Here is a 15477-nt window from a genome sequence, read left to right as displayed (position 1 = left end):
AGTTCTAGGCCCCTGGCATTCCCAGGACCTTATATATTATATGCGTGGCACTTTTACCATGCTGAGAACCTCCAGTTCTCATCCCATACTATGTTGTTGTTTTCAGATGCAGGTCGAGAGGCTCCTCACTAGGCGTCTAGATTCCCTGAAGCGGAGTAGTCCCTAGATTATTTTGGGTTTTCAGTTTGTATATATGTATATATGTATTTAGCTTGCTCTCCAAAAAACTTGCTTATTTTGTTCCTCATAGAGGTTGAGGGAGAGTTAGGGTCTTATTTTATATTTCTATATATATATATATATATATATATTCTTCGGCTAGCCTTGGCTTCGCAGGCTGAGTCAGGAGCTAGTTATGCTGTATTTTTTACCCTCTTTTACTCTTCAGCTTATCTATATCTCTAACCCTTAGGATTTTTTAGCACGCAAGTAATTCTATTTTTTGAGCATTGTGCTTTTTATTTTGCGATTTTTGTTTACCCGTTTTTCAAGACTCCAAGTATGTTATCCTTTTCCACTATTATATGTAGATAATTTATTATGTAGAGGTCTGTAATACCACACTACCTCTGTTCTACGACTTAAGTGTAAAACTTCGTGTAGTAGGGTGTTGCAAGGATGAACCAGCCAATTCAAAAAATCCTTCAAAATCCAAACTTGGCCAGGAAAATGATGACATGGGGAGTCGAACTATCCCAGTTCAACATGTTGTACGAACTTTGCAGCACTATCAAAGCACAAGCTATTACTGACTTCCTCGTAGAAGTCACAACCCGAGAAGACGACCAAGCCCCAAAGTGGTGGAAACTCCATGTTGACGGAGCATCCAACTAGACAGCAGGCAGAAAGGGCCAGCTTAGAAAATTCGGAAGGACTACTCTTGGAGCAATCCATCAAGTATGACTTCTCGATCTCAAAAAATCAGGAGAAGTACGAAGCCCTAATAATAGGAGTAATACTAGTTTAGGAAATACCTAGAAGTCAGTAGTAAATCCCAAGTCATAATGGCCCAGACAAACGGAACTTACTAAGCCAGGGGTCGCTGTGGCAAAAGTACTTGGAAGATTTAGTGATTCAGCATTTTCCAAGGGAGAGAACTACCACAATTGACTTATTGTCAAAATTATCCAACATGTCCCTCATCTGAAAAACTATAAAAGAACCATTCGTTGTAATATATCACATGCAAGCATCAACCACGACTTAGCCGAAAGATTGGAGATCGGCCCTCCAAAGATACATAAAAGAAGGACACTTGCATGACAACCCCATGCAGGCCAAAGCCTTCAAATGGGAAGTCATGAAATTCACTGTCATTCAAGGCACAATTTACTAAAGTGGCATCTCCCAATCCCTTTTGAAGTGTTTGGGTCCCGATCAAATGGACCATGTGACGAGGGAAGTCCAAGAAGGCTGTTGCATCCACCATGTTAAAGGAAAAGCTTTGGCCCAAAAATATGCCAAGGTAGGGTGTTACTGGCCCACGATGATCAAGGATGCTTTACAACTTGTGAAGACGTGCAAAAGGTATCAGAACAATGTCGACTTCACAAAAATTCCAACAAAAGAACTGACTTTCGTTTTATCCTTGCAACCTTTCTCTATGTGGGGAGTTGATCTAATGGGATCTTTTTCCACCAGCTCCGACTCAGCTGAAATACCTGTTAGTGACAATCGATTACTACACAAAATGGCTAGAAGTAGAAGCCTTATCCACAATCATGGTGGCCAATGCAAGAAGTTTTTCTAGAGGCAGGTGATTAATCTCCCACGTTAAGAGGTTCTACTCTTAGTTTTCTTTGTGAGGTTTTTAGTTTCCCTTGAGGCGCTCAGCTTAAACCTTTGGGTTTATGGTTACTCTTCTATTTTTAATCTCTCTTATTTGTAAGTTCGTTTCAAAAAGTCAATAAAAGGTACTCTTTCCTCACCTCAGGACCCAACTTGGGGGAAGATAGGTTTCAATGAGGCCTAAATTTAAGTAAACTTTTCCATTCCATATTTTCTTATGCATTTCTGATAATCAAAGGGAGACCGCAATAAACAAACTTTTCATGGTCTACTAGTAGAACAGTATTTCGAGGCCCGATCAACCCCGAGACACTCCCACCAAAATACATCAAAAACCAAAAAATATCATGGATATCCATATGACGAAGTTCAAAAAGTGAATTCCAAAAATAGGGCTTCAATACATAGTGCTAAACAAAAATCCAAATTAGCAGAATTTAACACGAGTTTTGAAATGACGAAAACATGCACAAAAATGTACAATAACTTATAATAAAATACAATGGAAAACTACTCAGAGGTTTGCTATTTGGCTATCTTTCATAATTTGAAAGGCCTTAAGTTGGCTCATGTAGATGTCGGGAGCCAAGAATTGGAATTATGACTTCAAGGCCTCCCTGGTAGCAGTCATTGTGACCTTGACCTTTAGCCAGAGCAGCTTTAGCCTTCTTTTCGGAAGCCTCAGCCCTAGCCACCTTTTCTGCCTTTGATTTCTCGAAGCCTCTAGCATTTGTCCCAACTTTTCGACCTCCACAAGGAGCTCCATTTTTTTGTCAGAGAGGCATTAGGTCTGCTGAAACTTTTCATCTAGAAGGTGTGAATGTGTCAGCACTGTCTCATCCTTGTGAGCAAGCACAACTAAGTGGAATAATGCACGCTCTATCGACTTCGCTTGTTCGGACAGATCCACTATATCCAACTCCTCAGCCGTGGCAGGGAGCAAGTGCTAATCAATAAATTCCCCCGCGTCAAAGGCCCTAGACATTAAGAACTTGAAGGGCGATGAGCCACTTGTACTAGAGGTAAGCTCCCTAGTTTTTCTCTTCTTCCTCTCTGTCTCAATATCGAAGATCACAACAATGTTCCATTCTCTTTCTTCAAGGTCCCGATCTTCCATGGCCTCAATTGAAAGCTCACCAACAGGCTGCTCCATAATGATCGGGGCCCCAGATGTATTTTCATCCTTGGCATGGACGGATTGCTCTGGTGTCACCTCATCCTCCTCTTTCTTAGCTTAGAAGGCATCCCTCAAAGTCGCTAAAGTAGTATGCCCACTTTCTATGCCAACTGCAAAAATCAAAAGATGAAGTCAGAAGCTGATAACATTAGCCATAAAGAGAACAAGATAAAACAAGGAAGTAACTTATAAAGAAAAAGAAGAATAGCAAAACTAAAGGCATACCAACAAGATAGTGACCGACCTCTCGATCCCCAAAACATCCCTAAGGTTGAGAGCAGTGTCACAAAATACCGCCATTAGAATGTCGATGTCCTAACTCTCTTCTAGTGACAACCTCTCGAACAATACTTTAACAAAACAGCCATCCATTGTCCCAAAATTCCAGTAAGTCGGGAACCTACGGTCTCGCTCCTAGGTTAGTTAGAAGGGATGATATCCCCCGGGCAGGTCTGACCTTAAAGTATTGTTCCTTGAAACCATGAAACAACTCCTCAAATAGATAGAAAAATTTATCATTTTTGTTGATCCTAAAACTAAATATAACCCCTCTTTTGCCTCAAACTCTCCCGATTTAAAACAGTCAGAAGAAAAAATCATAGGAAGACCTCTCACCCTCTTATGAGATTTGATAAAATTAATTGAGTTTTAACTGATGTTGTGAGTTGAGGTTAGTTGAATTTGTGAAAACTGTAAAGGTGAATATGTCCATATTTTAGGGGAGGTTATATTAAAATTTTGTCAAAATTATGGTTGAAATTAATTAGTAAAGTGTATATATATATATATATATATATATATATATATAAGGCTACAGGTTTGGTTCTCTATAATTTAAGCATGTTTTAGATAGACATGATGACAGATAAAGGTGTCACCAGTCAGCCTCATGGTTGGGATAGAGGGAAGGCGACTACTGGCTCCCATGGGACCACTCAGTCCTTGCCTTCTACCTCGGCTGCCCCTGGTTCATCACAAGATAAGCCATTTATCATAGTCCCAAACCCTAACTACGTGGGTCATGCTGTTCTACTCCCTCCACTAGGTAGTCATCGTGCTGCTTTACCAAAGTGGACTCTTCCACCTCCTCCACCCACTTAACAACCCACTACTTCAACAACGCCACCATTGGTGATGGACACCTCAGTGCCAGAATTCTCCCATGGGTTACAAAATTTTGACGTTAAATAGTTATCGGCGAGGATATTACCATCGACTTATTTTTTATGGTAAATAAATCGGTGATAAGTTTGCCGACAAATTATTTTCATAATTTTGCCTATAAATCTGATGGTATTCAATAATTTTCTTGTAGTGTCAACCTAGGATAAAATACTAAACTCTACCTACATGCTAAAAGGTGGAATGGTACCCCTACTGCACTTGTATCCTATGGTCAATCAAGTATACTATGCTCTTAAGGTGAACATACTAGTGAAAGAATGCAACGATTACATGGTGCGACAAGAAGTAACAGCAGAAACCATCACCAAAGGATGACGGTGGGCAAGGGATCACTATGGCAAACGAAGAAAGAAAAGGTGGTAGAAGTGTAGTAAAGAATAAGGATGTCAGAGAGAAGAAATAACAGAGATAACAGTTAGAATTTTCAAATGGAGCCTTATAAAGGGTGACGAAAAAGTGGAAAAAATGGAGTTTTTCCACCTTCATTTAAAACCCACTACACTTGTAGCAGTTACAACACCTTGAACAGTGCAATCGTTGCGTCAATTCAGAAGGCTTTGAACCCAAACACAGCGATGGTACGAATTCAAGAGTAATAACGGTCCATACAAAATATGAGGCGTCGCAAGTTAGCAACCCCATGTTTGGGGTACTGTTCCAGACCATGAGTCTCGATATTTTGCCACGGCCCCCAAATCGGCCCATCACTAATGGCCTGGAGATGGAAGGCCCTCCGAACCCGAGAAAGGCAAGATTCGGTCTGATATTTTTCCTGATCCTGCATTTAATCTCCTTTAAATCATGAGAGGAAGAAAATGACGAGAACCCCTTAAATCAAGGGATCCACCGCAAATTCTCATGACCATTACAAACAGGAAGCACGAGGCTCCTCTAAAGGTATGAACATAATCTTACTTTTACCTCATTTCTCTGAATACTCTCTGACTTAAGCGTTAGAGAAAACAGATCCCCTTAATTTTTTTAAAAAAATAAGGGAGTAAAGTGTGATCCCTAACCCTTCAATACTTTCTCTCTTATATTTTCTGCTTTGCATTCGATGTTGGAGTATTCAGTCCTATTCTCTCATTTATTTCATTCAGGTCAGCTGACGAACAATATTTTGTGTGTGTCTATATATGTTGTCTAACTTATTTTTAGTATATATTTTGTATTTTTTTAATATATTTTATACTAATAGCTGATTTTGATATACATTGATTACGATTGTTGTTAAAATATAAAATTGTTGTAAAATAAATAAATAAATAAGAAAGTGGTAATAAATATAAAATAAGGAAGTATAAGTAGATAACTCTAGTAGTAATATTCACCATAATTACTATCTCAATGTAACAGAGATGATTAATATATTTACTAATATATAAAGAGTGCGAGAAAAGTATTTAGAATAGTTGCAACATAAAGAAAGAGAGAGAATTATTTTTGTTGTGTATATTATTCTTCATATCATACTCTCTATTTATAGGCGTACAAAAGTTGAAGTTTCAAATGTAATTAACTTCAGTCTTCCTTTGATAATCTTAACTTTTTCACTTGAAAAAGTTAGCCGCCCAAATATTAATGGGCATCCACCTCATGCATCCTTATCACAACACTCCCCCTTAGATGACCATTTAGGATTATGCCTCGTTAAAACCTTACTAAAGAAAAACCCAATGGAAAAAATAACTTTAGTGAAGGAAAAAGAGTACAATATCCTTTGATGGGGACTGCCTCATTAAAAACATTGTAAAAAAAAACCAAATGGGAAAACACCTGACCAAGGAAAAAAGAGTACAGTCTCCCTCTTTTGTCAACATCATTTAATGTCTCAAAATCAGCGCATTCCAATCTGATGTACCAATTTTTCAAATGAGGTTTTGGAAGTGACTTTATAAATAAATCTGCCAGATTGTCACTTGAGCAGATCTGTTGGACATCAATTATTCCTTAATTTTAAAGATCATGGGTGAAGAAGAATTTGGGAGAAATATGCTTTGTTCTATCACCTTTGATATATCCACCCTTAAGTTGAGCAATGCATGCTGTGTTATCTTCAAATAGGACAGTTGGAGCTATCTTATGATCAATCAGTCTACATGATGACAGAATATATTAGATCAAACTCTTGAGCCAAAAACACTCGTGACTTGCTTCATGTATCGCTAGTATTTCAGTATGACCAGAGGAGGTTGCTGCAATCGTCTGTTTTGTGGACCTCCATGATATAGTGTACCACCATATGTGAACAGGTATCCTGTTTGAGATCTTCCTTTATGTGGATCAGACAAGTATTCTGCATCTACATACCCAACTAGTTGTGACTTGGGGGGGATAAAACAATCTCATATCAACCATTCCATGAAGATATCAAAAGATTTGTTTGATTCCATTCCAATGTCTTCTGGTTGGAGAGGAACTATACATTGCTAGTAAATTCACAGTAAATGATATATCGGGTCGTTTATTATTAGCAAGATATATTAACACTCCAATGGCTCTAAGATATAGTACTTCAGGATCAAGGATATCTTCATTTTCTTCTTTAGGACGAAATTGATCCTTTTTCACATCCAAAGATCTTATGATCATTGGGGTACTTAATGGATGTGACTTATCCAAATAAAATCTCTTCAAAATCTTTTCTGTGTATGTTGTTTGATGAATAAAGATCCCATTTTTTTGTATGCTCGATCTGCAGGCTGAGACAAAATTTAGTCTTTCCAAGATCTTTCATCTCAAACTCTTCTTTCAGAGCTTTTATAGTTGTTAAAATCTCTTCAAAAGTTCCAATGATATTTAAATCATCAATGTACACAACAATTATAATGAATCCAGATGCAGATTTCTTTATGAATACACATGGGCAGATATCATCATTCTTAAATCCGTTTTTACCCAAATACTCAATAAGACGATTATACCACATTCGTCCAGATTACTTTAGATTATATAAATATCTTTGCAATTTGATTAAGTATAACCCTCGTGAATATTCATTGGATGGTTTAGATATCTTTAATCCTTCAGGAATTTTTATACAGATATCACGATTTAATGAGTCGTATAAGTAGGTTGTTACCACATCCATTAAATGCATATGTAGTTTATGATATGCAGATAAACTGACCAAATAACGCAATGTTATTACATCTACTACAGAGGAATATGTTTCTTTATAATCTATACCGGGTCTTTGTGAAAAACCTTGCGCCATAAATCGAGCTTTGTAGCGTACAACTTCATTTTTCTCATTTCATTTTCTCACAAATACCCATCTATATCCAACAGGTTTTACATCTTCTGGTGTATGAACTACAGATCCAAAAACTTCACGTTTTGCAAGTGAGTCTAACTCAACCTTCATGGCTTCTTTCTATTTTGGCCAATCATTCCTTTGTCGACATTCTTCGACTGTTCTTGGCTCAAGATCCTTACTTTCATGCAAGATATTTAATGCCACATTATATGCAAATATTTCATTGATAATTGTCTTATTTTGGTCCCATTTCTCTCCTATAAGGACATAATTTATCGAGATCTCGCCATTTTTATAATTTTCAGGTACTTGAATGTCTTCTGACGTCAAAACTATATCAGAATTTTGGACAAATGCAGGTATCTTTACTATATTTTTTCAACAGGAATAGTATTTACCTTTTTTCTTTTTCGAAGATTTTTGTCTCTGGAACCAACCACTCTACCACGCTTCTGGCGTGAACTTGTTTCGGTGGCCACTTGTCCAATTAGGACATCAATTCAAATTAGGATATTTTTCGCTAGTATATAAGATTTGGTTATCCTCTTTGTACTGAAAAATGCATCAGGCAATTCACTTGCTATTCTTTGCAAATGTATAATCTTTTAACTTCTAGTTCACATTGCCCTGATTGAAGAGCTAAATGCATCAAGGATGATGCATTCCAATTAAGTTCTTTTTAAGGAAGTTTATTCTCTCCCCCTAATGTTAGAAATTTTGATTCATCAAAATGATAATCTGCAATTCGGGCTTTAAATACATCACCAGTTTGTATCTCAAGATACCTCACTATAGAGGGAGAATCATATCCAACATATATCCCCAATTTACTTTGGGGTCCCATTTTGGTGAAAGAATGTGGTGCAATGGGCACATATATCGCACACTCGAATATTCTTAAATGAAAAATATTTGGCTGCTGGCCAAAATCTAATTGCATAGGAGAGAACTTATGGTAACTTGTTGGCCTCAAACGAATAAGTGTTGCGACATGTAAAATAGCATGCCCCCAAGTTGAGGTTGGGAGACTTGTTCTCATAAGGGCTAGCAATTAATTGGAGGCGTTTAATAAGTGATTCTGCTAACCTATTTTGTGTGTGAACATGAGCTATTAGATGTTCAACACTTATTCTGTTAGCCATACTATAAGCATCAAAGACTTAGGAAGTAAATTCACCAGCATTATCAAGATGAATTACTCTGATTGGATTTTTCTGGAAACTGTGCTTTTAATTGAATAAGCACACATGTGACCATCTCGAAGATGCATCTATTAGGACTATAGAATATCTAAAAGATTCACATGGTGGATGAATAGGTCCACATATATTACCTTGAATCCTTTCTAGGAATTTAGGAGACTCAAATCTAATCTTTACTGGTGATGACCTTAAAATTAACTTTTCTTGAGAACATGCAGCACAACAAAATTCACTAGACTTAAGAATCTTCTGGTTCTTTAGTAAATGTCCATAGGAGTTTTCAATAATTCCCTGCATCATAGTTGTTCCCGAATGACCCAATCGATCATGCCGAGTTATAAATTCATTTGGGCTAGTAAACTTCTGGTTTACAATGGCATGTGATTCAATTGTATTAATTTTGGTATAATATAACCCAGTTGAAAATGAGGGTAAGTTTTCTAATATAACCTTTTTATTTGAATCATGAGTTGTGATACATAAGTACTCATGATTTCTCTCATTCCTAGTTTCAATATGATATCCATTTCGGCGAATATCTTTGAAGCTCAATAAGTTCCTTAGAGACTTAGTAGACAATAGTGCATTATTTATTATGAATTTTGTTCCTCCATAAACAAAATTATAGCTCTTCCGGAGCCTTCTATCACATTGCTTGAGCCAATAATAGTATTAACATATTCTTCTTTTGGCACAAGATGGGTAAAATATATATTACTTTTAAGAATGGTGTGCGAACTTGCACTATCTGCAAGGCATACATCTTCATTATATATCCTTGCTATTTTCTTCAAAGACAAATAATAATAATAATAAAATGAGTAGTAGTACATGACAGTCAAATTGAATTCTTGATTGAAATTATTTTTCTAAAAAGGTATAGTATATACTAAAAGTTTTATTATTATTATCTTGTCACATTCAGTAATTTTAAAATTCATAAATATTTTATTATACATCATACTTGAAATTCAGATGCATAGGAAATAAAACTTAACAATAAGTTTCTTACATTATTTATTTACATGAATACTCACATATTAGACTATTCCATCATTGATCAAATGACCAATATTTCCTTTGGGATCCTCAAAAAAATAAGATACATCATAATGAGTGCTGAAATTTTCAGCACCATTTGAAACGAAATTCGTCTCCTTTCCTTTGTCGTCCTTTTTCAAAAATGCTTGATAAAGATCGACTAGGTGCCTTTGGGTACGACAGGTACGCGATCAATGGCCCTTTCCACCACAACGAAAATATTTATCTTCTGTTGATTTATTTTGCCTAGTGTTTCTTTCTTTATCCCACTTCTGGTGGGATTCTTTCTTGTGAACGTAATTCTTCTTCCTTCCATATTTTTTCTTGTTACTAAAACCTTGCCATTTACCTCTTCTGGGGTAATAATTTTCCGCATTTGCATCAGGAAATGGGGCGGCACCAGCGGAGTGCGGTTCATGATTTTTTAAGAGCAACTCATTGTTGCGTTCAGCAACAAGAAGGCAAGAAATTAGCTCAGAATATTTTTAAATCCTTTTTCTCGATACTGCTGCTGCAAGAGCACATTCGATACATGGAAGGTCGAGAAAATTTTCTCTAACATATCATTATCAGTTATCTTTTTCCCACATAATTTCATTTGTGAGGTGATTCGGAACATTGCTGAATTATATTCATTTATGCATTTAAAATCCTGTAAACGCAAGTGCGCCCATTCATATTGGGCTTGAGAAAATATCACCGCTTTTTTATTATTATACCTTTCTTCAAGGTATTTCCACATATCTGCAAGATCTTTTAGTATGAGATATTCATTTTTCAATCCTTCGTCAAGATGACAACAAAGAAAGATCATGACCTTGGTTTTATCCTTTTGAGATGCATTATTTTTAGCCTTAATGGTATCTCCAAGATCCATTGAATTAAGATGGATTTCAGCATCTAGTATCCATGATAAATAGTTATTTCCAGATATATCAAGAGCATTAAATTCAAGATGAGAGAGTTTCGACATAATAAAAATTTGTTACTTGATTCTTCCTAAAATTTGATAGAGTCTCGTGCTGATAACATGTTGTAAAATAAATAAATAAATAAATAAGGAAGAGGTAATAAATATAAAATAAGAAAGTATAATTAGATAACTCTAGTAGTAATATTCACCACAATTACTATCTCAATATAATAGAGATGATTAATATATTTACTAATATATAAAGAGTGAGAGAAGAGTATTTAAAATAGTTGCAACATAAAGAAAGAGAGAGAATTATTTTTGCTGTGTATATTATTCTTTATATCAGACTCTCTATTTATAAGTGTACAAAAATTGAAATTTTAAATGTAATTAACTTCAATCTTCTTTTAATAATTTAAACTTTATTTTCACTTAAAAAAGTTAGCCACCCAAATATTAATGGAGATTCACTTCTTACATTCTTATCACTAGGGGTGGCAACGGGGCCGGTAGGGGCGGGTTTTTGCTCTACCCGACCCCACCCCGCTCAACAAAAACCCGCATCGAACCCGCCCCACTTCTACCCGCGGGTAGTAAAATGTTAAACTCTAACCCGCTCCTTCGGTACCCGCCCCAATAATTATTAAATCCAAAATATAAAATAAAATTTTAAGAATTATATAACCATTATTTACTTTCATAACAAAATTAAAATTTAAATATAATACAATATTATTAATCATTTTATTAATTATTTTATATATATTACATATATTATATATTAAAAATATATATTTATATATCTATTATATATATCAGGGCGGGTTTAACTTAAACCCGACACCGCCCCGCCCCGCCCTGCCCAAAAATCCGTCCCGCTAAAATTCGCCCCGGTCCGGGTACAAATAATTACCCGCCCCAAACGGATAAGAGGGGAGTGAGTACCCGCGGATTTGAATAGTGTTGCCACTCCTACCTATCACAACAAAAATTATAGTTATATAGAAGACCGAAACTCATTGTTTGAGCTGATGTGAGAGACATAAAAAATACTAAAATACACATCTTAAATTAAATACACTTTTTATGTTAACTTTTTTGTAATTTAATCAATGCAATGAAGGAAACATAATACATATATATTAAACAGTTATATAATAAAAATGAATTAATATATATATATATATATATATATATATATATATATATATATCGATTTAAACTAATTTTAAAGTTATATGAACTTAGTGAATTTCTCATGTTTAATTTTAAAATAATGTCACTTGATATATACATATATAATTGAGGAATAAAAAATATATAATATAAATAAAAGTTATTGAAAACTTAAAATATTTTTATTAATTGGTATATTGATGTAAATTTAATTTAATTATTAATTATTATTTTTTTCAACAGTTAAAATAATTTATTAGTTATTTATTAAATATTTAAACTAATAATAACCAAGAACAGTGAAAGTAGGTTACCCACTGGAATTCAGTAGATGTGTCCGTTCTTTGCACATGGACACAGAATGTGTGCAGATTCCTAATATCATGCATTCAAATTGCAAACCCATTAGCAATGCTTTCTTCAAAAAAGATAAAAATAAATTCAGAATTGGATAATTATTTTCAAATAATTAGAGCAGTGTACATGACATGATCGAACATATATATATATATATATATATATATATATATATATATATATATATATATATATATATATATATATATATAGTACTATACTACTATAGTAGTGACAGTTTATTTACTGATATCCGCTTACTTAATCTTCGTCACGAGAATTTTGACGGACACTATTATTGCACGTAATAGTGTGTATAATTAACACCCACTCTTAGATTGGACCACAACCACCCTCACTATTAATAATGTACGGAAACTTCATACCAAAACAAAAGAAATTATTTAGGTGTCAATAATGTGTCCTCCATCTTCCAATAGTATCAATGACCACCCAAAATTTTATGTGTCTTCTCCTTTTTTAATTTTATTGTTTCTTTATAATATATATAAAAGAATATTTTGTACATGGACTGATACACACAGTGGCGGAACCAGAAATTTCATAAGAGGGGGGCCAATTAAATATAAAATATAACAAAAAATTAACAAAATATGATTTGTAGCATATATATCAAAAAAGTAATTATATTATATAAAAGTCAATGTTCAACTACATACTTTAAGATTTTGATATTTTTAAACTTGCTCGACGATGCTTCATGGAACTAAAATCATCAATTATCATCTCTGAAGTGAATTTTGAAGCAATTTCCTTTTCAATATATACAATCATACAATCTGCTAAAAATTCATCTTCCATCTTGTTTCGAAGCCTTGTTTTAATAATCTTCATAGCTGAAAAGGCCCGTTCAGTTGTTGCTGTTGTCACAGGAAGAGTCAAAACAAGACGAATTAATCTATCAATTAAAGGATATATATTTGATTTTCCTGTCTCTGTCAATTTTTGACACAATTCAGCAAGAGTAGACAAATTCTGAAAATCTGGAGCTTTAACCACATCAAGTTCATAATGTTGTAACTCATAATCCAATTGAATCTTTTCTTGCTCAGAAAAATCTAAAGAATAGAAATTCTTTACAAGATTGCATATGTTGCAAACACTGAATAACTTGAAAGCATCTTTAGGATCTAGAGATGTACTCAGTATGAGGAGCTCGGTTGCTTGCTCACTAAATCTACTATTTAGCTCTTTCAATTGAAAATCTATCACGCTAGTAAAAATGTCAACACGATAGTGGTGTTCAACAGTGACAACATCCTTTTTACGACGAGACCGAATTATGTCACTAAAAGAAGCACCCATATCAGGTATCTGAATAGCATGATCATTGCAGAAAGAACTAACTTTCTCCAAAAGTGCTCCCCAACTACTATCTCTTAACTGTTGAATCAATGACTTTGTACTAGAAACCAGATGCATAGCATTCAAAATGTCTTGAGATTTTTGTTGCAATGCTTGACAAAGTTTATCAGTGATTCCCATGATTTCTTTCATCATATGCAAAATGAAAACAAAATCAAATGATAATAAAGATTTAAGAGCATAAGTAGCATCACCACGTTGAGAATATGTAGATCCATTAGTAGCCAAATCTTCCAGAACTGAAGTTGTTGCTCCAAACATACGTAAAAGGCTACAAATTGAGTTGAAGTGAGAGCTCCACCTGGTATCTCCTGATCTTTTTAATGTGCCAATTTGATTTGCTCCTCTTCCTGTTTCAATTTGATTAGTTGCAACTAAATGGGAAATTTCAGTTGCATAAGCAGATCGTAATTCATCATTGCGTTTGCAAGAAGAGCACACAACATTGATAATATTACTCAAACTTTGGAAAAAAGCATGAACATCAACAACTTCTTTAGCCGCAGCAACAAGAGCTAGCTGTAATTGATGAGCAAAGCAATGAACATAATATGCATAAGGACATTCTTGAATAATTAAAGCTTGTAACCCTTTCCACTCTCCACGCATATTACTAGCTCCGTCATACCCTTGACCTCGAACATTTTGAATGTTGAGATTGTGATGAGATAATGCAGAACAAATCTCTTGTTTTAGAGTAGCAGAAGTAGTATCTTTGACATGAACAACATCTATTAGCCTTTCTTTGACAAATCCATGCTTATCAACAAATCTAACAACAAGTGCCATTTGTTCTCTTCTAGATTCATCTCTAGCTTCATCAACAATCAAACAAAACTTTGCATTACCAATCTCATTGCGAATTTCATTTTGCACCTTTCTAGCAAAAACATGTAGAATTTCCTTTTGAATAGAAGGTGATGTGTATATTGCATTTTGAGGAGCATTATCCAAAACAACTGCATCCACTTCTTTATTGTAAGAAGCTAATAATTTTAACATTTCAAGAAAATTTCCTCGATTCTGAGACTCATGACTCTCGTCATGTCCCCTAAAAGCACAAGCTTGAAACGTTAACCATTTGACAGTATCAATAGAGGCTTTAAGACGCAATCTATTGCTTAAAACTTGTTGTGAGCTTTGCTTAGCCAATACTTTGTCAATGTGACATAATTGATTAAGCAAATCTTTACAAGACTTAACAGCAATATTATGAGGAGAATTAAGAGATTTACCCACATGAGATAAAAATGCACAATCCTTTCCATTATTCACTTTTTTCCAATTGCGAAATCCTCCTGATGTGAATGGACTTGATTTTCTAGAAAATAAATAGCATGGAAGACAAAATGCAGCATCCACTTCTGGCGAATGTTCTAGCCAAGAAAAACTCTTAAACCAATGAGCTTTGAAACGACGAGGATGACTTTCTAGACCACAAAGAGGGTACTCATCCATAATAAATTGATATGGTCCAAACTTTATGTATGCTCTACGGATTTCATCTTGTTGATTGATAGGATAATTCCAAATTTGCGGACGCTTTCCGGGATCACGCATCAATGTATCAATATTAACTTGATCTATTTCAGTCCTTGCTATTTTGGAAGCAGGGGGTTGAATATCTTGCTCAACAAGTTGTGTCACAGGTTGTTCAATAATATTTTGAACATTACTCAAAGAATCTGAAGCTGAATTTTGTTCATCATATATTCTCTCTTTTCTCTTGAAAAATGAGTGAATTGTTTTCATCTTTGACATTTTTAACTTAACTTGAACTATCTAACAAAAAAAAAACAAAAATAATTGCATATATATTATTTTCTTAAAAAAAAATATTAAACCTATTGAGCAATAACAAATAATTTTAGAAACACAAATATATAATAACCAAAAATAAAGTTATTGATTTACCTGATTATTTTTTGTTCCAAGTCTCACAAAAAAATAATTCTATTGAGTTTTGTCCTCACTTCAATCTTTGAACACT

The 15477-nt window shown here is 34.5% G+C and overlaps 1 protein-coding gene across 1 annotated transcript; it reads right to left on the bottom strand.

Moving 5' to 3' along the window:
• Positions 1-3066: 3066 nt before the first annotated feature.
• Positions 3067-15047, bottom strand: LOC112803366 (uncharacterized). Its single transcript, XM_025846866.1, has 3 exons — positions 13224-15047; positions 11482-11544; positions 3067-3075 (listed from the first exon to the last, which is right to left on the bottom strand). The coding sequence occupies exons 1-3, from the start codon at positions 15045-15047 to the stop codon at positions 3067-3069; spliced, it is 1896 nt and encodes a 631-aa protein (XP_025702651.1).
• Between the last annotated feature and the right edge of the window lie 430 nt (positions 15048-15477).

The sequence above is a fragment of the Arachis hypogaea genome, chromosome 5 (assembly GCF_003086295.3).
Source record: "Arachis hypogaea cultivar Tifrunner chromosome 5, arahy.Tifrunner.gnm2.J5K5, whole genome shotgun sequence".
In the NCBI taxonomy this organism is placed as follows: domain Eukaryota; kingdom Viridiplantae; phylum Streptophyta; class Magnoliopsida; order Fabales; family Fabaceae; genus Arachis; species Arachis hypogaea.
Note: the sequence above shows the minus strand (reverse complement) of the source record. Positions and strands in the feature narration are given on the sequence as shown.